This window comes from Oratosquilla oratoria, chromosome 4 (genome assembly GCF_046742065.1).
Source record: "Oratosquilla oratoria isolate Oo_2021 chromosome 4, ASM4674206v1, whole genome shotgun sequence".
NCBI classification, from domain to species: Eukaryota; Metazoa; Arthropoda; class Malacostraca; order Stomatopoda; family Squillidae; genus Oratosquilla; species Oratosquilla oratoria.
The window spans coordinates 82,326,127-82,353,321 of NC_134780.1; the positions used below are offsets into that span (position 1 = coordinate 82,326,127).

A 27,195-nucleotide genomic window follows, 5' to 3' on the forward strand; every position below is an offset into this window, starting at 1 on the left:
GTCGTTATTTTTTCATCTGTATTGTTTATATGATAACACACAGGGTCTTATGATTGCATTGATATGTTTGTATTGCCACAATAATTGTTACTTCTAGTTTCACTGACTAGAAACCCACAGCTCCACAGTGGCTGGCAACCATCATTAGACCCTCCCATGGAACCCTCTAGAAAGAAACTTAAGACCAATATCTGAGCTATATTAGTGGGGGACTGTTTCTGTGTTACTGGAGAGACTTTCAACTTATTAAGATCAATGAAAGTGGCTTTTGACTACATAGATGAGGAGATGGTTAAAAAAAATGGTTGAGACCTAAACCAGAATATGCTGCAACAATGTGGGCACCTAGCACAAAGAAGAACATAAGAAAATTAGAAAGAATCCAAAGAGCAGCAACAAAAATGGCACCTACACTGTCAAATCTGACATACAAACAAAGATTGGAGAAATTACATCTGTCAACACTGGAACAGAGAAGAGAAAGAGGTGATTTGTTGACCATTTACAGAATTATGAAAGGGATGGAAATTCTCGATAGAGACGACTTATTAAAGTGGGACAGAAGAGAAACAAGAGAACACAAAAAGAAACTAAAGAAGGACAGTTACAGAAGAGACCTGAAAAAATAGCTTCCCAAATAGAGTGATTGATGTCTGGAACAAACTAGACAGAGAAACAGTGAGTGCCAAAACTATACACAATTTTAAGAATAAACTGGATGTGGAGAGATACGAAAACGGATCACTATGAGCATAGCTCTCTTCCTGTAAAATACTAGTTAAATACAACTAGGTAACTATTAGGTATCATTTCTCCATATGTGCAAAGGAGGAAATAGAGCTGAAATTCCATAAGAAACTGCACCTCCAGTTGGAGGTGAGGAGGTTGATGAATTTTGAAGATAGATAACAGGGTGATGATTCTCTCTGACATCCACATACCTGTCAAGTCTTACATTTTTTGTGTAAGTCTTACATAATTTCTATGATTTTTAAGTCTTATGGCATAAGTTGAAAATCTTACACTTTTTCTCTATATGCAATGTGTTTTTAATGTGTTTGTTTTAAACAGTTTGAAATAAATTCCCTTTTTCAAGTGTTATATAATGCATCAAGTCTTGCATATTACACTGTCACTTCTCAACAACTTCAACAAAATCTTCCAGGCTGACAAGTCAAATATTGGCACTGATTCCAGAGATGACAAAACTGCTTAGGAAGTTTATGTGCAAGTTTGCCAAGATGCAAGTGATCAAGAGCACTGACCTGACTGAAATTGACTTTTCAGACAGGCTGAACCAGCTGGATGATGATGAGCTGGCCATCGGCATGCATTGCCTTACACTTTTTGCCGACTGCGAGGAAATTGCACCAGCCACTCAACGAAAGTTCATGTTCGATGTCTGTCAGTTCTACCTGGCATGTGTGAAGATGCTGGACAAGTTCCCATTTGACAATGAGATCCTATCTGACCTCCAGATCCCGAACCTCAGCAAAAGGACCTGACGTACACTCACATTGTGAGCCTTGCAACAAAGTTTGCCCCTGCTATCGACCAAGAAGACCTGGAAGAGGAGTGGGAAAACTTCCAGCTCATGAACGATCAGGAGGTGGTCTCTGTGGACCAAGAAAGGCAATCCAAGAAGCTTGATGCTGCCTGGAAGGATATACTCTTTTGGAGCACCAAGGTTCCTTTTGATGGACAAAGTGTTACATGCCCATCTTCCCTTGATGACCTAAGCATGTGCTTATTTTGCTTACTGGTTAATCCAACCCTGCCTAGCAGACAAATCATGCTAAGAGAAAGCAGATACATTAGACCTGCTATCATTTAGAGGGGAGAAAAGTGACTACACTGTGGTGTTTGGGTCAATGAAAGGAGTGGATAAAACAGACAGGATCTCTTGCAGTGAGACAAGAGGACATCACAAGGTCACTGGGAATGAATTGAAAACTACATACTGAAAGGATGTCAGAATACAGTTTTCTGCACAAATGTCTGAACTCCTGGGATAGCCTGAAAGAAGGCATTGCCCAAGATAAAACCTTAAATAGATTTAAAGAGTCTAGATCATCTCCCCAAGTGGTTTATATTCTTAAGTCTGAAGGTCTTCCCCACAAAGGTGACAGCCATGTAATTCTAGAAGTTTTTGATGTATGGACAATTCCACATCTTGGGCATGACTGTCAGTCAGGTGATTTCTCTTCTCTACCTGAGTGTCTGGAATGACACATGGCTAACATTCTCTAAGGCCTCTTACTTTCATTCCTATGCCCAGGGCTGCTACATGGCCTTACAGTCCCTGATGGGCAAAGAACTTTTCACCAGCTGTCTTATTTGACACCAGTTCTATGCCTGTACAATCTGCCCCATCATTGACTATACCTTCATGGCCATATTTGGTCTGTTGACTCACAAATACTCAAAATTGGACTTATTCCAGAATGAGGCAGTGAGGTACATGGGTGCCCCTCACAGGACCCTGCTGGACAACTTGCTGAGACAGGTCTTCAACCATTTTGCTCTTGAGTCATGCTCTTCATAACCTGCTTTACCACCTGGGTCACCTAAGCAAGTGAAACTTTCTCCAGAGGATGGTACTCATAGCACTACCCTCATGTCTCCAATGTCTTCCTCCAACAAACTTGAGTCACCCATACTGTAACCTGTGGCCTCACTGCCCCTCTCCTACACAAGGGCCAGGATGACCAGTACCCAAGGCACATCCCTCCTTCCCTGTGGGGTCCACTTCTTGCTCAGGTCCATACATGCATCTATGCAAGGATGCTTCAGCCCAGTGATCACAGGACATGGCAGAGGCAGTGATTTAGAAGTACTTTAGTGAAACCTGTATACCCCACTACACAGATAGCTCCCATGCCACAACCAGGGAAACAACAAGAGCAGCATTTCTGGTCCAAAGACAAAGTTTGTGAGTGAAGATCATGGGCACCCTCTACTTTATGTATTTACCTAGTTGTATTTTGCGGGAAGGGGAGCTATGCTCGTGTTGTCCCGCCATTGTATCTCTCAGTGTCTAGTTTGCTTTTAAACTCGTGAATGGTTTTTGTGCTTACTATTTCATTATCCAGTTTGTTCCAAGTGTCTAAACTCTATGTGGAAAACTGTTTTTCTTCAGTTCTCTTCTATAGCTATGTTTTCTTAATTTCCTTCCATGTCCTCTTGTGTTTCTCTTGTCCCAGTTTAGTAATTCTTCTCTATCAAGTATCTCTGTGCCTTTCATGATTCTGTAAGTGGTCAGTAGGTCTCCTCTCTCTCTTCTTTCCTCCAGTGTCGGTAGCTCCAGTTTAGCCAATCTCTCCTCGTATGATAGGTTTGCAAGTGCAGGTGCCATTTTTGTAGCTGCTCTTTGGATTCTTTCTATTTTCTTTATGTTCTTTTTGGTACTGGGGGACCACAATGTCGCCGCATACTCTAGTCTAGGCCTTATCAATGTAACCAATATTTTTTTTATCATGTCTTCATCCAGGTAAGCAAAAGCCACTTTTATTGATCTTAGCAAGTTGTAAGTTTCCCTGACAATTTTGTTAATCTGTGTATCATAGGACAAGTCGTTTGTGATAATAACTCCCAAGTCTTTTTCGGATCCTACTTTCTTTACTTCCTTGGTTCCAATTGTATATTTTCTTGATATTCTGTTTTTGCTTTTTCCAAACTCCATTATGCTACACTTCTTAGTATTAAAATCCACTTCCCATTTCTGACTCCAGTTCCATACCCTATTCAGATCTTCTTGCAGTGCTTCACAGTCCTTATCAGTTTCTACTTTCCTTAACAGTTTGGCGTCATCAGCAAAGAAGCTCATGTAACAGTTCACGCCCTCGTCCATATCATTCATATAGATAGCAAACATTATTGGAGCCAGTACAGATCCTTGCGGTACTCCACTGATCACCTCTTTCCAATCTGAATATTTTTCTGAGTACTACTCTCATCTTTCTTCCAGTCAGGAAGTCCTCCATCCATTTTAGTTGGTTCCCTCGTATTCCTCCTATGTGTTCCAGTTTTTTTAGTAGTTTTCTGTGTGGTACTTTGTCAAATGCTTTTTGCAAGTCTAGGAATGCACAATCAGCCCATCCGTTTCTTTCTTGCACTATGTCTATTAGTCTTGAGTAGAAGCATATCAAGTTTGTGGTGCATGATCTACCTTGTCTGAACCTGAATTGTTTTGGGTTTAATATGTTGTTATCTTCCAGGTGTTTTACCCATCTATTCTTGATGATTTTCTCACAAATTTTGGCTATAGTGCTTGTTAGTGATACTGGTCTATAGTTGGTGGGTTCTTCCTTGTTTCCTCCTTTATATATTGGTACAATGTTAGCATTTTTCCAGTCATTAGGTATCTTTCCTTCCTTGAGTGAGCTATTTATTATGATGTGTATTTTGTCCGTTAGCTCTTCTTTGCATTATTTTAGAATCCAATTTGCAATTCCATCCGGGCCATGTGATTTTCTGACGTCCAGTTTTGATAGATGTTCTGATATTTCTTTTTGTGATGTTGTAAATTCACTCATGTGGGGAGAATGTTTGTTATTATCTACGTCCCAATTTTGTATTTTCTCTCTGATGAAGACAGTGGTTGTTCATGACTTTGGCCATCTCTAATTCTTCTGTGTACAGGTAAACGTCGACTTACGATGGCCGCGACTTACGATTGTTCGACTTTACGATGACGACGATATGATAATTTAACCCCTTCCATACGGTGCCGCACACGTAGGCGTCATGAGGAGCAAGTGGATTCGCGACGCTGCCATATCGGCGTCTTGATTATATTTATTGTAGTCGCCCCTGTGTTTTTACATTCTCTCAAATGTGCCCTGAATCCCATTCTCTGTGGTTTTCAAAATTCGCGGGTGAAAGAGAGAACGATCGATATAAGCGGTGACTATATTTTATGATGCGAGTATTATTACGTCACGTCGTACGGCTGGCATTGGCTGCTGCCCGCGAGATTTAAGGTCCGTACTGAAAATACATATTATAGTGTTTGAATATGGTAAAAAGGATAAAAATAATTAAATAAAGTACTGTACATGTTTAATAGGCTATATTCAGTATCTCTGGTGGTTAATATACAGGTAGGCTAGGTACAGTGACCACGGAACAGAGTGATACACAAATTGGGGATCGACTTACGATGAAATCGTCTTACGATGGCTCTATCGAAACCTAATGCCATCGTAAGTCGACGTTTACCTGTATTCTATATTTCCTTGGCGTAGTTTCTAAGTGGAGTCATCTGCCTTCCAGATTACTTTACACCATTGGCTAGAAACAACTCTTTACATTGCCTGCCCTTCACAATGGACACATTACATATTTTGTCCCTGCTAATGCCATGCAAATTTATTCAATCTGTGAGGACAAACACGGGATAAAATGAGGTCTTATTGTCACCAGCATGTTACCATAGAGAAGCTGTTCATGAATAGAACTGGTTTTCTACCAATGCAATCATGTAACACCAGTTTTAAAGTTCATTTATGCCTACATGGCATAATTAATATGACTCCTCATCCTCATTTATTTATCTATTAATTTAGTATTTCTATGGATCAGTTGGTCCTCTTACCTGCTTTTCCAAAATATTTATCTAAATTAGATGTACAAAAACAGAGTTATACTTGTGAGCTCCCATTTCCTGAACTCCATTTATTATACTTTGTGTATGCATATGTATAAATTACTGTATTTCTTGATATCTTTGATATATATATATATTTATTTATTTATTTATTTATTTATTTATTTATTTTTATTTTTGGGGGGGGATCTTGAAGTTCTCCTGTCTACAGGTGTTCTTTAGGAGGAAATTGGGACAGTGGATCCTTTGTAGAAACATCAAATATCTTCAACCTCTACTAAAACCTCCTTTGACTTTTTCTTTCCTTTAGGGTTATACCACACTCCAAATGTTCGAACTTTCTGATGAATATTTCAAATCATTGAATCTGACTGAAATGCCAGAACCATTTTGGAAGCACTCAATGATTGAAAGACCAGATGACCGTGATGTGGTGTGTCATGCCAGTGCCTGGGACTTTTGCAATGGAGTAGATTTCAGGTGGGCTTTTGTTTGAATTTCTAATACTTAATTTTTTCAATTCTTATCAACTGACCTCTCAGATACCCTTCTATACAGTCTAGATATCCCTAGATTTCTTCTTTTTTCCATTAAGCCCAAGAGGACTAATGTCTATTGTTAATATGGTTTTTGTATGAATGTATTGTTGGGTAATGGAGGAAAGTTATTGTAGGATTTTGAATAGAATATTGCTGGGGTTCTTTATATATATATATATATACATATACATGCACTATACATATATATCACAAATAATACCTCAGCCAGCAGAAGAAAAGACTAAAGACAGAAATATATATGTACAGGTACTCCACATTTAAAGACGACAATTGGGACCAGCGCGCCGTCGTTAACCGAATTGGTCGTTAAGCGAAAGTGTATACATATACGTACATGTACTGTATGTACAATGTCCAGCAATACATGTATCTTTATTTTTGTGTATTTTCCCTCTTTTATACAGTACATTAAAGCTTTATTTACGGTGGTTAGGTTCCTAAAATTACCGTATATGACCAAATCCGCATATGCTGACATTCCATATTGAATACCGGGGTATTTTTTTAGTTTCGACCATGGGCGCAATATAGCAATAGAAAATTAATTATTAATTTTGTAAATTAAAATGTATCAACGTAATATGCAATTTTGTGGGCGGAAATGAAAGTAATAAATACCTTGCTACAAGAAAATATGCTAATGAATGAAGTCGGTACCATAGGCTCGGGACGCCATCTTGTCGTCTCCCAACGTCTCACAACGACGACAACGAGGATGAGCCAGATGACATTTAATTTGCAGGTAATGATTTATTAAACACAGGTTAGGTTAGTTTAGTTTAGGTTAGACGAATTAATTTATCATCCTTTCATTTCTTCGACATCGGCATCTATCATAACAAACATGGTGTATCATTCGTCCGACATGACTTCGTTACTTACGAAATCTGTTTTAGCATTTTTTTTTTCATTTCCGCTCACAAAATTGCATATTACGTTGATACATTATAATTTACAAAATTAATAATTAATTTTCTATTGTTATATTGCGCCCATGGTCGAAACTAAAAATTTACCACTACCGGTATACACTGTACCCCAGATAGTTTTTGCAGCTTGCAGGATGGTAATGTAGACCTAAGCTTCAGAACACTTTACCTCACAGCTAATATCCACCGTACAAGTTCATTTATAACATCATACAAATTTGCCTCAGCCAACTTAATTATCGTACACGACGTCGTAACTTCGGGAGATTTACGTTAAACGACGTCATAAAGCCCGTCGTTACTCCAAGTTGTCGTTAACCGAGTAGGTCGTTAAACGAGGAGTACCTGTATATATATATATACACACACACATACAGTAAACCCCCTGTATCTAAAACTAGTTGGGGGAAGGTTTGGTCATTATAGCTGAAAGTATGTACTATATGTACATAAGTATCTAAATTTTCCATACACCTTCCATCCATACTGAACCTTGTACCACATATACCAACCTTAATTGTTATATCAGACAATGAGACAAATGGTTGATAGGACTCTCTTCAGACAATATAGCTGAAATTTTGTGTAACCAGGTTTGATATATTGAGGGTTTACTATATATATATATATTCATAGTATACTGTAGTTGGGCAGGAGGTTCTCCCTCAAGCATACTTCATTGAAGTGAATGATTAGTTTATTTTGACAAAGCTTCTTGTCATACTTTTCTCTTTTTGTAATACATTGTTGCAGTCTATGAGCAGCAATCCAAGTATTTCTCAGTATGTCTGTTAAGCAGTAGGCATGATTTGTTTAAAGACAAAATATGTTTTTATACATCCTGGTGCTTCGTCAGTGGCTGGAAAGTATTTGAATATTATTCTATTTCATGCAAGGGCGTAGCCAGAAATTTCTATGGGGGGGCCAAATATCATGCTTTGATAAAGTGCACCCGACTACCCTACAGGCGTCGGCTCTTAACGTCAACAGTTGCATTGATTATTTCATTGTTTCAATCGAATTCAACCCAGTACTCAAATAATGTTTTATTCACCCTTCGTGTAATTTTACAAACCTTGGCACAACAAAATCGCAATTTGTCATTAAATAGAAGTTAATTATAATCAGTCACATAAAAAGTTTTATACTTTTTGTAAAAGTTTAACAAGAATTTTGACAAGAATAAAATCTAGATTGCACTCTAGTGGAAGATGTTGCAAAGATTTCCACATTACCAAGAAAGTGTTAAATATGTTCAATAACTCCATAATGGAGTTTTTTTTAATTGAGGGGGGCCATGGCCCCCCTGGCCCCCCCTCTGGCTACGCCCTTGATTTTATGGTTCTTATATACTCCAAATAAGGGGTTTGGCATGTTTTGATTGGCTGGGACCACTGGAGTTGTCTATTCCCCTATTGGTTGGTGGGTGGTGGACATCAACAGTCAATGTATTGCTTTCATAGGGGAAAGATCTCTTCACACTTGGTGGTATTTTTAAGTCCTGGAGCTGAATATTCATATGTGGACAAGAGATAGAAATGAATAGTGAGTGTTTGTGAATGGATAAAGAATTGACACAACCAGAGGAGTTTTATCTTGTCTGCTCAGTAAATTCTGAAGTGAATGAGGGGGAGGGGGTCACCATGTAATGAAGTGGTGGGGATCATAGTTTCAATTGTGAGGCCCTGCAGTGTAGGTTCTGTTTTGCTGCATTACCTCTAATCTGAACAGTGGGTGAGGGATGTGAATGATACCTCATTCACAAGGACCTAAGATAGAGGGGACAGTAAATATATTTGGGATGGGTAAAGGTTGGGTGTATGCTTTGATGTGGCCACCTTTTTATCTGGGGGAAAGACCTCTTTTAGAATTTTTTGTATATGTGTGTGTATTACGTTTTAAAATTGAGTATGTTCTTTTCAGGATCAAGCAGTGCACATCTTTGACAATGAAAGATCTCATTACTGTCCACCACGAAATGGGTCATATCCAGTACTATCTACAGTACAAACATCTGCCTGCAGTCTTTAGAGCTGGTGCAAACCCAGGTTAGATTTTAGGTTATAACTTTTTGTACAGTTGTATATTGACAAGATTACAATTGGCATGCAAATGATAATTTGATTGAGAATGTTTAACTAAATCAATAGATAGTGGAATATATATATATATATATATATATATATATATATATATATATATATGTATATATATATATGTATATGATATATATATATATATATATATATATGTATATGTATACATACATATGTATATATATGTATATATATATATGTATATATATATATATATATATATATATATATATATATATACATGTATATATACACACACACACATACATATACCAAAGGCTTTTTCTCTCTTACAAGGGAGGTAGCCAAAAAGAAAAAGGCATAAAAACCATTCCCACCCATTCCATCCCTAAATACACTCCAGTCTCCTCCACCCTCTACCCTCCCTCTTATCTTGGCACCTCCTGGATGCTGGGTCATCCCTGCATCTTGTCCACTGCCCTGGGTCAGAGGCAGTGTCGCAAGACACAGCACATCCACAGCAAGGCCGCTTCATTAAATCGGCGATCCCCCCTCTTCGTCCCCTCATGCAGAAAAAGAGAAGACGGGGAGAAACCCTTTCGGGTTGCTTCAAATTCTTCTCACACATGCTCCCTCACCCCCCTATCCCCCACCCTTTCCACCTCATAGATCTCATCATCCATATACAACCATTTTTCATTCAACCTTGTCTTCTGTCCTCCCGTCCTTCCTCAACAGACATTCCCCTCTTCCCCAAAGCCCCTTTCACCCCATCCATCCATCTCATCCTAGGTCGCCCCCTCATGTTCACTCCCTCCACATCTGCCTTCCATACCTCATTTACTAGTCTTTCTTCACTCATTCATTCCATGTGTCCAAACTATCCCAATACTCTTTCATCAACCCAATCTCCCAACTCCCTTACCACCCCTGTTCTCCTCCTCACCTCATTTCTCACTCTATCCAGCCTAGTAACCCCCATCATACTTCTCAGACACCACATCTCAAACACATTCAAACTCCTTCTTATGTTCCATGTTTCTGCCCCATATAGTGCTGTTGGCACAATCACTCCTTCATACAATCTCGTCTGAGCCTCCATTCCCAAATGTCTATTCCTCATTACACTTTTTAATCCACCAAGGCATTTACTCGCTTCTCTCAATCTACATTCTACCTCCACCTCCACTCCACCTTTTCCTGCCACATTTGCACCCAAGTATCTAAAACTATCCACTTCCTCCAGTTGCTCTCCCTTAACCCCTTCCATACGGTGCCGCACACGTAGGCGTCATGGACTTAGATCTCAGTGGCAGCAGCCAATGCCAGCCGTACGACGTGTCGTAATAATACTCGCATCATAAAATATAGTCACCGCTTATATCGATCGTTCTCTCTTCACCCGTGAATTTTGATAACCATAGAAAATGCGATTACAAAAGAATTAGAAAGAATGTCATTATGGAGGGGCGACTACAATAAATATAATCAAGACGCCGATATGGCAGCCTCGCGAATACACTCGCTCCCCATGACGCCTACGTGTGCGGCACCGTATGGAAGGGGTTAATGCTCACTTTCAGTATTCTGCCACTTTCACCCCTTGTACATCTCATCACCTTACTTTTACCCACATTTATCTTCAACTTTCTTTTCTCACACACTCTCCCAAACTCTGTCACCAACATCCTCAACCCTCCTCTGATCCTGCTACAAGCGCAGTGTCGTCCGCAAACAACAGCTGCCTCACCTCCCACTTTTCTCCATTTTCTTTCAACATTTCCAATCCCTGACCCACCACCCTTGCATTTACCTCTCGCACCACCACATCCATGTATAAGTTGAACAGCCAGGGCGACATAACACATCCCTGACAAAGTCCCACCTTTACCTCAAACCACTCACTCTCTCTGTTTCTAATCCTGACACATGCTCTACTACTCTTATAAAAACTCTTGACAACTCCTAGAAACTTTCCTCCTATCCCATGTATCTGCAAAACCTCCCACAGTGCCTTCCTGTCTACCCTGTCATAAGCCTTTTCCAGATCCATAAAAGCCCAAAAAATATCCTTACCTTTTCCTATAGCTTTCTCACATATCTGTCCTACTACAAAAATCTAATCTACGCAACCTCTACCTATCCTAAATCCACACTGTTCCTCGCCAATATTACTCCCTCTGTTCCTCTCCTAATCCTCTCAATCAAGATCCTCCCATAAGCCTTCCCAACTACACTTAACAAGCTAATCCCTCTGAAACTACTACACCTACACTTGTCCCCTTTTCCCTTGTAAAGTGGAACTATACAGCCAGGAGACCTTTTGGTCCATATCTAGGTCAGATGCGAAAAAAAATCATAATAGTAATAAAACAATAAATAAAAACCATAATAATGTAAATAACAACTAAAAATACATAAATAAATGCATAGGTATAGTTAAATAATAAACGAACAGGTAAATAGTAAATAATAATAAATCAATATATAACTAATGATAAATGAAAATCAGACAGATAAATGATAACAAAACAAAAACAAATAATATAAAATAAATTATAATTATTACAGCATTTTGCTTAGGTGTTTATCTAAATGATTCTTAAAGCTTCGAACTAAACTACATTGCACTCCCTGTGCAGGAAGTTTATTCCATTCATTAACTACACAGTTGGCAAAGTTGTTTCTACCTACTTCTAAATTGAATCTATTTCCGGACAGTTTGAGACCATTCTCATTCAATGTGAAAGATTTGTCACTTTTGATGTTGTCAATTCCCTTTAGAATTTTAAAGACCTGTATCAAGTCACCTCTGAGTCTACGCTTTTTTAGGGAAATCAGATTCATATGTTTTAGTCGATTTTCGTATGATTTATTTTTGATATTTGGAATCAGTTTTGTGGCTCACCGTTGTACTTTTTCTAGTCTGTCAATGTCTTCAATGAGATTCTCTCCAGCAAATATTAAATAACCTCACCAGTCAGTCCACCATCACTGTACCTTCTTTTTTAGACATTCTGCATGGTATCCATCCAGACCAAGTGCCGTACCTGCTCTCATCATCTTAACAACTGCCTTCACTTCATCCTTCCTTATTTCTCCTCCATTTTCCTCAGTCATCATGGTCATTTTCTTAGCATTTCCCACTGCAACTATCTTTCCCTCCCTATCCTCCTTCACATTTAGCAACTCCCTAAAATACTCTGCCCATCATCCCCTTACTGCCTTCTCTTCCATTATCATCTCTCCATCTGCTCCTTTTAACCTTTTCTTCTCTACTTGATTCGCCTCCTCTTCCTCTCTTAATTTCTTTCCAAAACATCTTTTTATTACTTTCAAAATTTTCTGTCATACTCTTACCCCATTTCACATCTGCTCTCCTCTTTAACTCCTTTACCTTGTGCTTTACTTCTCTTTTCTTTTCTTTGTACCTCTCATATGACTCCTTTTTTGTAACCAATCTGTGAAAGCTCGCTTCTTCTCTTCTACAACCTTCTTTGTCTCCTCATCCCACCATTCACTACCCTTTCTTCTATTTCCTCCCATCCTTCTTGTTCCACACACCATCTTTGCACACTTTGTGACTCCCTCCTTAAACCATCCCCATTCCTCCTCCACTCCTAGCTCTACTGTATCCTTCACTCCCTCCCACTCCTCTCTCAGCTTCTTCTTGTACTCCTTCTCCTTTTCATTTAAAGAGTTCATTCTAAGCACCTCCCTACCTTTTATCCTTTTCCTCTTTCTCCATCTATCCACCACTCTCAACTTACCTTCCACCAAAAAATTATCTGATATTCCCCCACTCTCTCCCCTTAGCACATGTACATCCTTAACTCTTCCAATTAAACTCTTATCTACCACTACATAGTCCATTAATGCTCTATCTACCACCCTTCCATCCACCACCCTCTCCCATGTGTACATGCTTGACTTTCTTCCAAAACACTGTATTTGCTACCATCATCTCTCTTTCTAGACACATCTCCACCATCAATTGTAAGGATTAGTTCAGTAGCTTGGACATAGTTATATGCTGTCAGTACTGTAAGGACTTAAGGGGCATCCATGTAGACCAGAGCCACACAGTATTCATTTATGGCAGAAACAAGTCTCCACTCAAAGTGGAATGCTGAGCAGTATTTTTACCTTTGTTGTCCCTCCTTTCTGCTCCACCTTTGAATCTATCACTATTTGTAAGTCTCCAGCTTTTCATTTCCCTTTACCCCTATGGTGGGGTATAAGAAACATATGTTTCCATACATGCATATCATAGAAAGTGACCAATTGGGACAGAGAGACCAGGGTCAAGGAACTTCCCTCTCTGTAAGATTCCCTTGGGAAGAGTTAAGGCAAAAAAATTATGGGCAGAAGACTTCAGCCAAAATCCTAGTAGAACCTTTTATTTGGATGTAGAACAAGCAAATAGTTTGGTTTGGACACATGGAAAGGATGAGTGAAGACAGATTAGTAAAAGAGGTGTGGAAGGCAGAGATGGATTACCGTATTTTCCGGCTTAAAATGCGCATCGGGTTATAATGTGCACCCATGCACTTCGTTATCTCAGTACACAGATAGCGCGCACCGACGTATAACGCGCATGCCAGGAAAAGTCACTGGTGGCTAAAGCTCGTGAACTGCATGTATGCGACTCCTGCTTGCGTTGGTCCATTGTTTTGTGGGAAATTTGAGCCATGAAAAGTTTATTGAATACAAAATGTACATGAAAAATTTCGGATTTTTACAGAAAAGTTATAATTTACTATCCTGAGGGAATAATTCATCTTACAAGTGTTTTTCACCGTGTTCAAGTTTTTATCACCGTGTACAAGTTTTTATCACCATGCAGCAACTATGTTTCGGTTCATAAGTGTCTTTACTGAAGTGACGTTTAGTTTAACAAATTCTCGCAAGAGGGTGTTTAGTGTAGGCTAGATTGGCAATAGAACTGTCAATCTCGGCCCTGATCTCGCATATCCTGGGTGAGCTAAAACGGCCAATGTTCATGATGTTGGTACAAGTGCTGTTTTATGGATCCCAAATATTTGCATAGACTACGATAATTAATGTTAGTAAAAATAAACTAATGAAATAACAGCGATTAATTACTTAGTATCATGTGAACGAGGTTACATGGAGATGTATTTTTCATTGGCTAGAGCCACCGCTGGGAAATCTGTTGATTTGTCACTAAATTAAGTGTCAGTTTAGGCATCAATCAGCACACAACTAAGAAAAAGTTGGAACTACATGTACCAGTATATGACTCATGTTGTGCGTTGGTCCCTTATTACTTTGTAGCTTAAATAGTTTGTAGGAAGTATGATCTAAAAAAGTTTATTGGAAGTAAAATATACAGAAAAATTTCGGGATTTTTACAGAAAATTTTCATGTTATATCTTGAGGAAATAATTCGTCTTTACCATTTTTTTTTTTTTAATACTGAAACAAACTACAGACTGTTTCGTTTTAGCTTTGAACCTACAATGACAGTGGTGAAATAGGACAGTCTCTCATCGAGGTGAAGTTTAGTTAATATAACTCCCGAAATAGGGTGTTGTAGTCAGGTTTTTGACACGAGTTTATGAACGTACCTAAAGTGAAGCAACAAAGCCAACATAAAAATTCAAACTAGGATGCTCTGAACATGGGCAAATATCATGAATATTGATCATGTTTCATGGTGTTTAGGCCTATTTAAACATGAAAAATAAGATTCGATAGATACCTACCTATACCAAATATTTATATAGCCCATGCTGGCATATTCTTTCATGTCACCATGGCTGTTCTTCTTGTTCTCACGGAACATCACAGAGAAGTGTGCCATCCCGACTTTGTGATGGCCAACATCGTCACGTTGTTGTGAAAAAAATTACACACACAGCCACAGAATTTTTATTGTAGGCCGTAGATAATGCACACCACCGGATAATGTGCACCCCCTATTTTTAGGCCCATCCAACGGAAAAAAGTCACGCACTATACGCCGGAAATTACGGTAAGTGAATTTGAGAGGATGAGCAAGGATATGATGGATGGATGGGGTGAAAGGTGCTTTGAACAAGAGGGGAATATCTGTTGAGCAAAGAAAGGAGAAGGCAGGAGATAGGGATAAGTGGAGAATGGTGGTGTATAGATGATACTGTGATGCAAGGAAGGGAGGAGGCAAGACCTGGGGAAAGGGAATAGGGAATGGTTATATGTGAATGATATTCTGACACAGCCCAAAAGGGATTTCTCCCTATCTTCTTTATTTTCTGCACAAGGGAATGGAAATGGGCATTGCCAATTAAGTAAAGCAGCCTTGCTGCGGATGTATTGTGCTTGCAATCCAGGGCAGTGGGTAGGAGGCAGAGAAGATGAGAAGCTAAGATGAGAGGGAAGAAAGAGTAGTGGATGGGAGTGGAATAGGTGAGAATGGGCAAGTGCCTTTTGACTTGGCTACCTTCCTTTTAAGGGGAAAAAACCCTTGGTGTATAGATAGACATACATACATACATATACCAAAGGCTCTTTCTCCCTTACAAGAGAGGTAGCCAAAAAAATCAAAGACATAGAAATCACTCACACCCATTCCATCCCCTACATACTCCACTCCCCTCTACCCTCTTCCCTCCCTCTTATCTTGGCACCTCCTGGATGATGGGTCATCCCTGCATCTTGTCCACTGCCCTGGGTCAGAAGCAGTGTCACAAGACACAGCACATTCACAGCAAGGCCACTTCATTAAATTGGCGACCCCCCCCTCTCCATCTCCTCATGCATAAAAAAAGATGGGGAGAAATCCCTTCAGGCTGCATCAGTTTATTTCTCACACATACTCCCTCACCCCCCATCCCCCACCCACTCCCCCTCTTGCATCACAGCATCATCCAAACACAACCATTCTCCATTCACCCCCGTCTTCTGTCCTGTCCCATCCTTCCTCAACAGACATTCCCCTCTTTCCCAATGCCCCTTTTACCCCATCCATATAGATAGATAGACAGAATAAGCAAATGCAAAAAGGAGATTGGTAGTATGTTTTTTGAGAAGAGGTAGGGTTGTGTTGATTAAAATTAATTGAAAGGAAAAGTGAGATGTGGTAGTTAGTATGTCTGGAGAGAAGACAGGTCAAGGAAAGGAAGGAGTGGCACAGTGGTAAGTGCTGAGTCAAGTGTATGGTTGAATGGAAGGATCATCAAGAATAAGGTAAACCTGAGAATAGGCTGGTGGTGAGAAAAATGAGGAGGTAGAAAAAATTGTAATGAAAACAATTGTGCAGAGGGCTTTGAAAGGAATGTGAATGTAGTGGTGTTGTGGATCTGAATTACTAGGGTTGGAGATGAGCCAATGGATAGAGTAACAAGGAAGTATGGTGTACCATATGTTGGATATGTGTATTTAAAGATAAATTATAAGAGTAAATACACTGTTTAAGAAGAGAAATTGAAATAAAGACCATTTGAGGACAGAACTTTTATTAGTACTACATTTTGCTTTTTACAGCTTTTTCGAGTACATAGTCATAATACACAAGACTATGTACTTGAAAAAGCTGCAACAAATGAAACATACAAATAAAGGGTCCATCCTCACATAGTGTTTATTTCAATAGACTTGTTGGCAACTGCCACTTTCATACATACATACATACATACATATACCAAAGGCTTTTCCCCCTTACACGGGGGGTAGCCAAAAAGAAAAAGGCATATCAATCACTCCCACCCATTTCATTTCCCATATATTCCGCTCCCCTCCACCCTCCTCCCTCCCTCCTATCTTGGCACCTGGATGACAGGTCATCCCTACATCCTGTCCACTTCCCTGGGTCAGAAGCAGTGCCGTAAGACACAGCACATCCACAGCAAGGCCGCTTCATAAATTCGGCAACCCCCCCTCTCCGTCCCCTCTTGCAGGAAAGGAGAAGACGGGGAGAAATCCCTTCTTCTCATACAAGAGAGAAATTTTTACATATTCATGGACCATGGTGGCTGGTGGGAAAGTAGTCAAGAGTGTATTAATGGATTATGTAGTGGTATCCAAAAAGGTGATTGGGAGAGTTCTGGATGTGAATGTTTTTAAGAGGAGATACATTTGGAGTTGGAATGTCTGATCATCGTGTGGGAGATTGAGAGGGGATGTAAGGTGCAGAAAGAAGAGAGGTGCTGATGATGAGCAAACTGTGTCATTTTATTATGAAAGTCAGTCCATTATATACTGGTTCTAGTTCCTCAACTAACATGTAAATTCATGTGTTCCATGAAATCAAATGAATGCAGTCTTGTCCCTTGACATGTTTGAAACTTTCAACAACAGGTTTCCATGAGGCTGTGGGAGATACTCTGGCCTTGAGTGTGTCCACACCTAAACACCTACACAAGATTGGACTTTTGAAAGAGCTGCACAAGGACAAGGAGGTAGATATCAACTACCTCATGAAGATGGCCCTTGATAAGATTGTTTTCCTCCCCTTCAGTGTTCTCATGGATCGCTGGAGATGGGATGTCTTTAGTGGCAAGAATCATGAGGACAATTGGAACTGTGCCTGGTGGAAACTAAGGTAGATAGCTTACACCTTTCTCTGAACAAAAGAGTGACCATATCAATGAATAAAACAGCCTAGCAGTAACCAGAATAAAAGGATAGATACTATTTTTCATGCCATGTGTTAATCAAGATACTGTATGTTCAGCCCCTTTCTAAACAAATGGTTACCACAAAGATAAATACTGTAGAATAAGAAGAGAATGCGGTAGCAGCAGTCACAATAAAAGGATAAGTACCCACCAGACTTTCAACTAAGTGGCATTTCCTTGGCAGCAAACAGGCTATAACCTGTCTCTGTCAGCACCCTCCATGTTGGATGGTCCTTTTCCTTGTATTATGTCTATTACAAAGGTGTTTTATTAATTTCAGTAGTACCCACTTGGTGGTGAAGGGAATCTACCTACTGATCAAACAGTTTTGGTGGAGAAAAATGGCTGATAACATTTATTACCATATTTTCATAATTCATTGTGTGCTGAGTGGCACATATAATTATTTTTCTTGCTTTTATTTTGCAAGATTTAAAGCTGTCTTTCAATACAACAGCTACTAGTTCATTTGCCTTGGAATTCAAAAGTACATAAGGCAGAGGTGAATGCCTCAGACATCTACCATATTTTTCGTACCATAATGCGCACCCGTAATTTGCTATTCCCTGTCCTTACATAAGGCACACCTGGTCTCGTCATCGGATAACCATGCATATGTGAGTGCATTCAGAACAACATTTTCGTTGTTGAATGAGAAAAATCGGTTGGGATTTAGCAAAATTACAAAAATAAATTATATATATTTTTATTTTGGTCAGTGAAATCAGACCACCTCCATGGATGGTCTGCCCTGCCAATACTCCTAAAAAACAACAAACACGTTACAGGAATTGTGGGGAATAAAACCAACATTAGCAGTTTTATTCCCAGAATTCTCTATTCATTTAAAAACACAAGATTACAAATGAAGGAAAAATTTTAGTTTCGACCATGGGTGCAATATAGCAATAAAGAATTATTAATTTTGTAAATTATAATGTATCAACGTAATATGCAATTTTGTGAGCGGAAATAAAAAACAAAAAATGTGCTGAAACAGATTTCGTAAGTACCGAAGTAGTGTCGGACAAATGGTATGCCATGTTTGTTATGATAGATGCCGACGTCGAAGATATGAAAGGGTGATAAATTCGTCTAACCTAAAACCTGTGCTTAATAAATCATTACCTGCAAATTAAATGTCATCTGGCTTGTCCTCGTTGTCGTCGTCGTGAGAGACGTTGGCGTCCCGATCCTATGCTAGACTTCGTTCATTAGCATATTTGCTTGTAGCAAGGTATTTTTTATTTTCATTTCCGCCCACAAAATTGCATATTACGTTAATACATTTTAATTTACAAAATTAATAATTAATTTTATATTGCTATATTGCTCCAATGATTGAAACTAAAAAAATACCCAAATGACTACAGTCTGAGTGGACCGAGACTATACCAATGCAAAATGGCTGTCTGTGTTGTGGACGCTATCAAGTCATAGCCATGATAGCATGAATGAATACTGTGGCATGGACCCGAAAACTGTCGAAGTTTTCAAAATTTTCTTGTCAAGATACATGTATCTTGGTTATAACTTGGTTGTAACTTTTGCTAGGCCTATCATGCACTGTCGCCGTCGGCAGGCTAGCTACGAAACGTGTCAAAATAGTACATCACTAGCCGAGGCATTTTTTTGCACTGAAGCTTCACATAAGGCGCACTGCACGATAAGGCGCACCACCCGATTATGGCCGATTTTAAGGATTTTTCCCGCATCTTATGGTCCAAAAAATATGGTATGTCTCTTTGTGTATGAACTCTAATTAGGGTTGTGAAGAGAAGTACCGGGTAAGTGAAGAAGGTAAGAGAAAAGGGAAGAGGAAGAATGGAATACAGAAAAGTGATTATAATGTAGTCTCATGTTTGTTCACTGAATAATCTTTTTTTCTTACATAATGAGTAAAAGGCTTCAGAAAGTGGAATAGAAATAGTGATAAAACATAAGCTTATGAAACATAACATTCAGTCCACAAAGAAATGTATCTGTCATATGAAGTAGCTAAAAAAGAATGACTGGTTGTTTACATAGAATATATAATAATAGTAATAGTACTCAAATTACATTATTATTATAATTACAATCCTTTTCACTGATATGTATACAAAAAGTTTTATGTATTAGTGAAAAGGATTGTATTATTACTGTTACAACAAAAGAAAAATCTTAACAAAATACCAGTGACATGCAGATGATGCAAAATTACTTAAGAAGGTAAAAACGGAAGAGGACTGCAACTCATTGCAACAAGATCTGGACACAATATGGAATTGGACTCAAAAGTGGGAAGTAAAATTCAATATTAAGAAATGCAGCATAATGGAATTTGGAAAGAGTAAAAATAGAATATCAAAAGATTACAGAATTGGGGAAGAAAAAATGAATAAAACAAACTATGAAAAAGATCTTGGAGTGATGATTGGAAAGGACATGAAACCAGATAAGCATATAAACAAGATGTTCGGAGAAACCTACAACTTATTGAGAGCAATCAAAGTGGCATTTACCTATATGGACGAAGAAATGATAAGGAAAATACTTACTACACTAATAAGACCAAAACTCGAGTATGCAGCATCACTTTGGACACCCAGTACCAAAAAGAATATTAAGAAACTAGAAAGATTACAAAGAGCAACAACAAAACTAGCACCAACACTCGCCGAACTAACATATGAGCAAAGACTATCCAAATTGAACCTACCAACTCTGGAACAAAGAAGAGAAAGAGGAGATTTGCTAACTATCTACAGAATAATGAAAGGAATGGAAGTTTTAGACAGGAACAACCTATTAATGTGGGACAACGGTAAAACAAGAGGACACAGAAAAAAATTGAAAAAGGATAGTTATAGAAAAAACTTGAAAAGGAACAGTTTCCCACACAGAGCGATAAATACATGGTACAAATTAGACAACAAAACAGTGTGTGCTAACACTATACAAGATTTTAAGATAAAACTTGATGCGGAGAGATACAAAGACAGGTCACCACGAGCACAGCTCCCCTCCCGTATATTACAACTAGGTAAATTGGTCACTAACAGCTGAGTTTGTCACTGTAATCATGTAGGGTATGTCTGCCACAACTGAATTGCTTTTGTAATGTACTAACTTGCTTTAAAGATTTCATGCTTAAATACACTAAAAAGTTTTTTCTTAGATATGTTCTGCTGAAATGGGGCTCTTATATGCCATAGAATATGGTATATAGCAAAATTAGTACATATTACATGCCAAAGTTACATCAGTTTAATTTCCTACAGATATGAGCTTCAAGGTATCAAGCCTCCCCACCAAGCAAGGACTGAAAATGACTTTGACCCAGGTGCCAAGTACCACATTCCTGCCAATGTCCCTTATGTCCGGTGAGCACCTCTTCTTATCAACCATGATAAAATTGTATGACACTAACCAGAACAAAGTTATTAAAGTAATCACTTGTTTAATGACATTTTAAGCAAAAGCACATGATGGTTTCTGTGGTATAATGCTATATACAAGAATAGAACTAAGCAAATTGAGTTAACTCTATATTTTTCTTTAGTTTTGTCTGGGTGTGAGAAAGGTGTGAGATTGTATGCTTTATACTTGGCTACCACTCTTCCATGTATCCATATACCAATCAGCTTCTCTCCCCATATAAGGAAGGTACCCAGCCAAGGCATGCTCCTACAACCCCCCCCCCATCCCATTCCCATCTGTCATCTATTTCCTTTTAATCTGAGCACCTTGTGGAAGAAGGATTATCTTTGTCCCTTGCCCACCAACTAGATTAGAAGCAAAACAGCAAGACATACCTCATCCACAGCAGGGTCTGTCACTTCATTTACACAGCAACTCTTCCTCCTTGCCCCCTCATGCATAAATAGAAAAGACAAGGAGAAATCCCTTTGGGCTGCAGCAGTTTATATTCCATTCACAATTATTCTCCGCTCATACCTATGTCTTCCCTGCTCAACAGACATTTCCCTTTTACTTAGAGCCCCCTTTACCCCATCCATCCATCTCATTCTTGGACTACCCCTCAGGTTCTCTTTATCCACCTCTGCCTTTCACACTCTTTTTGATAGCCTTTCCTCATTCAGGTAGAAAAAGTAGTAAATGACCTTTATATATGTATGTATATATGTTTTTTAATTTGTTAGTTTCCTTGGCTATTCTACAAATCAATCCACACGTCCAGAAAAAAAATGTTTGTCTTTTTCACTTTCTTCTGTGACCTCTTGTTACTTTCCTGACCCTCCGTTAATTTTTCCTCTCCTTTCATAGATCTGAACAAAGTGATCATATTGTCCCTCTTTTTGTTATTCTAATGAGAACAGGTCTTCCTTTTTTGATTTTCATGTATGTGCCTTTGCGTTTTTTGGCAAAGCCACATAGATTTTCTAAGGGGAGAGAGTGGGGGAATATCAGATCATTTTTTGGTGGAAGGTAAGTTAGAGTGGAGGATAGATGAAGGAAGAGGAAAAGAACAGAAGGTAAGGAGGTGCTTAGAGTAAACTGCTTAAATGAGAAAGAAAAGGAGGAGTACAAGAAGAAACTGATAGAAGAGTGGGAGGGAGTGAAGGATAGAATAGAACTAGGAGTGGAGGAGGAATTGGGATAGTTCAAGGAAGGAGTCACAAGGTGTGCAAAGTTGGTGTGTGGAACAAGGAGGATGGGAGGAAATAGAAGGAAGGGTAGTGAGTGGATGATGAAACAAAGAAGGTTGTAGAAGAGAAAAAGCAAGCACTCACAGATTGCTTACAAAATAGGGCGAGAGAATCATATGAGAGATACAAAGAAAAGAGAAGAGAAGTAAAGCATGAGATAAAGGAGGCAAAGAGGAGAGGAGATGTGAAATGGGGTAAGAGTATGACAGAAAATTTTGAAAGTAATAAAAAGATATTTTGGAAGGAAATTAGGAGAGGAAGAGGAGGTGAATCAAGAAGAGAAGAAAAGGTGCAGATGGAGTGATGATAATGGAAGAAATGGCAGTTAGAGGAAGATGGACAGAGTATTTTAGGGAGTTTCTAAATGTGAAGGAGGATAGGGAGGGAAATGTAGCTGTGGTGGGAAGTGCTAAGAAAATGACAAGTGTTGTGGGAAGTTTTGGACAATGGGGAGTCAGATATGGGAGAGATCTGCATGCAGACCTAACTTTGGTATACAGGACATGAATAGTGTACTCCATATCTAGGCTAGTTTATCTTAAATTCAATATTTCCTTTTAATATATATGAAAAATCAAGTTAGCTTAAAGTTCATTGAATGTATGGTAATAATCACTATTTACATATTCATACTTGCCAAATTGTACCTTCCATATAAGGAGGAACAAGTTTATTGTCTATAGATAGATCATGTTGATATACAGGTAAGGTTTTTTTTTTTTTTTTTTTTTTTTTTTTTCCCCGTCCCTTTCTTCTCGCCTCTTACGATCCAAGTGGGAATACTTGGTGGCAGTATTCTTTTCCCCCACCACAGGGAATTCCCCCATCACAGAAAAAGAATACTCAGAGAAATGGTACAGGACAGCAACAAGGGGTTGGGGGACAGCATAACGGAGAGACAGTCGAAGTATAAAAGTGTCATCATTTCTCTATGAACAGAGTTTTCCTCTATCATAGACAAAATGATGTGAAGCTCTGGTCCATAGGGGCGCCCCATATAGACCCTGAAGTATCAACTGCATGCCACTTTGCCACAATAACAAGCAGGGGTGTGGAGTCTATTCAGGGATGGAATGGGTGGAAATGATTTTATGCCTTTCCCTTTTTGGCTACCTCCCTTGTAAGCGGGAAAAAGCCTTGGTATATGTATGTATTTATGTAAATGAAATTGACTAAGTTGCCATGAGGAGCTAAGGTAAGAGGGAAACAAAGGTGGTGGATGGATGGGAGTGGGTGCATGCCTTTGACTTGGCTATCTCCCTTCTAGGGGGGAAGAAACCCTTGGTATGTAGATAGATGAATAGAATTGCCAGGCAGCAATTAGAATAGATTAATTTTTTAGATAAAATGAAAGGGATTATTTGATAACATATAGAATTATTAATTTGCCAACTATTTAACATGATTTACCTCATCCACAGATACTTTATAAGCTTTGTGCTGCAGTTCCAGTTCCACAAAGCATTATGTGGGCTTGCTGACCAGTATGACCCCCAGGATCCCAGTAAACCATTGCATCAGTGTGACATCTACCAGTCAACCACTGCTGGCAATGCTTTTGCGTAGGTTCTGCTCATATGTTATTCTTTTTTATTTCTTAATTTCCATCATTACCACAGTTGTTTTATTCAGATCATAATTCCATTAGTATTACTGCTACCACCAGAAGTGTCTATGATACATAACCATGATAGGATTTGCCACCAAATTGGTAACTTAGGTAAGTTTACTGTTACAATACTCCCTCCAGGATGTGTGTGACTACAGTGAGACCTCTCATTAACGGACGTTAATTATCTGTGTTTGCGGTGTTTTCGGTGTTTTGGAGTGGTTTTTGGGTGGCATAGTGATTGCACACACTAAACAACAGCGCCAAAAACACAGCGAAACACCGCACAGCTAATTAACGTCCGTTAATGAGAGGTCTCACTGTATATCTAGATTCATTAATATCCTGGTGTCTTCATCTGGCTCTAGTAGATCTGAATCTGGATATGTATGTGACTGTCCATATGAAAAAATTCAAGTTGTATGGGCGGCCAACCCCTCCACTTGTTCCATGATTTCAAAACCCAAACAAAAGCAGTTCGAGGGAGCATGCACACCACAGGATCCAGGCAGGAATTGAGGCAGAGGCAGGTGTGCTCTCACAAACATTGACTGAACCACTATCCCCACACCAAGGACACTGGGAATTTCCCACTTGGCAGTGCATTGTTTTATATATGGATGTTGCAGTATCTGAATACACTGATGGCTCCATTACATTAGATACTGGAGGCATTACTATTCAACACGAGGTAACAGCCCAACATTTCTTTTTAGAGAGAGAGCTATAGGAAGGACCAAAGACTCACTAATTATGGTTTTATAGGTTTCCAATCTTTGAAATGTGAGGCAACAGTTGCTACTGCCATCATTACCATACCCACCACTAACATAATTTTCCACTTCTATGTCTATTACCTCATTGCCACCACTACTGTCATTACCCTTTCTATTACTATCAATGTTATTGCAGTTGGAATAACTCTTATCATTATCATTAATTTACCTTTCACAATAACAGCATCTTAATATTATCTTGACACAGTGAGTATGATTGATTTTTTTTTTTCTTTTATATTTACAGAGATCTCTTGAAGCTAGGTTCCTCAAAGCACTGGTCTGTAGCACTGAAGGCACTCACTGGAGAAGATAAAATTGATGCCAGTGCTATCAAGGAGTACTTCAAGCCCCTTGAAGAGTGGCTTATTGAAGATAACACAAAGCATGGAGAATTCATAGGCTGGGAAAAGGGTAAGCTTCCTGATCTTGTAAGTGGGGATGTTGATTTCAAGGATGGGAGCATGACTGGGAATTATCCATGCACTAGCCTTTTTTGTTTTCTTGGAATTAGGTACTTTCTGGTATTTTGTTCTTGTAGACATTTAATGGGAGTGAAGGTATGACCAGTTTAAGGAGATAAGAAACTTCTCAGAACTCACTAGGGCAAGTAATACAGAAAGAGCATGGATATGTGGAAACTTGTGGGATCTATAGTTAAATGTGTGTAAAAGAAAAGGTGAAGATGGTTCTTATGTTGATTAATGTCACTTGATTCGAAAAGATCAGAAAGGTACTGGTAGTATTGATGGTTGGATGGTGGGGTCCATACAGGATTCATTAGAACTAGATAGTTATGTTCATCAGGATGATAGAAGAATGGGAAACCTTTGGACATATTAGAGCTCTGAAGCAAAGTATGAAAGAAGAATGTTGGTGGTCATGTCTTTCACTCCCATCATATGTTTAATTTTCATTCATTCCCATTTTAGCCATGTGAAGACTGCAACTTGTTTTTACATGCATCTAACAAAAACAGCTGTGTTAACCTTCAGATTATTATTACTTTGTCTTACAGATGGTGACTATTGTATTGGAGAGAAAACTGATGATGACCCATCTCCATCAGGAGGACAAAGTCTCCTTTTCTCATCTTGGTACATTCTTGTTCTCATTTTCACCCTATGTTTTCAATCGCTTGTTAGGTAATAGGAACAACAAATACAAAGAGGATTCAGAAGTTTTTCCCTCTTGAAATTGGCATGTGAAGAAAGAATATTCAAGATCTGATTCAGGAATGGAAAAATGTTCAGAACACTCTTAAGAGTTAAATGGTACTTCAAAGATGATTCTTACCAATGAAGTGTCATTTTTAAGTGAGATCATTTCTATCTACTCTATATACCAAGGAACTCTTCCCCTATATAAGAAAGGTAGGCACACCCCCACCCCTACCCAATCTATTGCCATCCATTACCCATTATTTCCTTTTCATCTTATCTCCTGGCATTAAAGGGTCACCCTTGTCTCCTGTCCACTGCCCAGGTCAGAACCAATGCAGCAAGACAGTACATCCACAGCAGGGGCATTGCATTTACACAGCATCTCTCCTTCTTTGTCCCTTCATACAGAAAATACAGAAGACAGGGAGAGTTATTTGATATGCTTTAACATCACAAACTCCTCTATATCAGGAGGCTAGGATGGTGCCCCTTACAGAGGACTTTGTAGCATGGAATTTAATGAAACATGCCCTTGGTTCATCTTCAATGGTGGGACAGTTCAAACCGCAATCCCCTTGAACTTCTTTGCAAGTAACGACACCCTAACCAGCTCGGCCAGCAAGCTTCTTTATTTACTATAAACTTGTTCAACATTCTTCAGTGGCAGACAATATATCACTTGTAACAATTTACATTGAAATGGGTGGGAGTGGATATATGCCTTTTGACTTTAGTTACCTCCTTGGTAAGGGGGAAAGAACCCGTGGTATTTGTATGTATGTAACAATTTATTTTTCGTTTCAAATAGAATATTGTATTACCAGTCATTGTTTCAATAATGTAACAAAAATAAAAAAATTATAAATTAAGGTTGTATCTCTTTTACCTCATCCTGAACTCACATAGAGAGCTGAGAAACAGCCACTATTTCCTTCCTCCCTACCACTTTCAGTCAATGACATAGAAATAGTTCAATATTTTTCCCAGAGAGATCTGTTGGAAGCCCTGCAGACTATTGCCAATCACTATGGAGCTATGGGTTTTCCATTGTGAGAAACTTAAATTAGAAATTGATAAATCAGTTGGTAAATTATAGAGTGATCTGCATGAATTTATGCATATTATTCACCCATGTTTGTGAGATTTTACCTCCCAAATTTATAAGCTGTCTAAATTGTGTAAAAAATATTACCAGTTTACTTCTACAATCTAGCCCTATT

General features: G+C 38.8%; 1 protein-coding gene across 1 annotated transcript in view; it reads left to right on the forward strand.

Moving 5' to 3' along the window:
* LOC143024993 (angiotensin-converting enzyme-like) overlaps positions 1–26,844 on the forward strand; it is a 62,774-nt gene extending 35,930 nt beyond the window's left edge. Inside the window, exons 8-14 of the mRNA XM_076184562.1 lie at positions 5,919–6,088; positions 9,021–9,145; positions 17,456–17,699; positions 21,039–21,140; positions 23,849–23,989; positions 25,060–25,226; positions 25,831–26,844. Coding sequence (XP_076040677.1) covers positions 5,919–6,088; positions 9,021–9,145; positions 17,456–17,699; positions 21,039–21,140; positions 23,849–23,989; positions 25,060–25,226; positions 25,831–25,961 — 1,080 coding nt within the window. The 3' untranslated portion in view covers positions 25,962–26,844. The remainder of the gene's footprint in view (positions 1–5,918; positions 6,089–9,020; positions 9,146–17,455; positions 17,700–21,038; positions 21,141–23,848; positions 23,990–25,059; positions 25,227–25,830) is intronic.
* Positions 26,845–27,195: the final 351 nt, after the last annotated feature.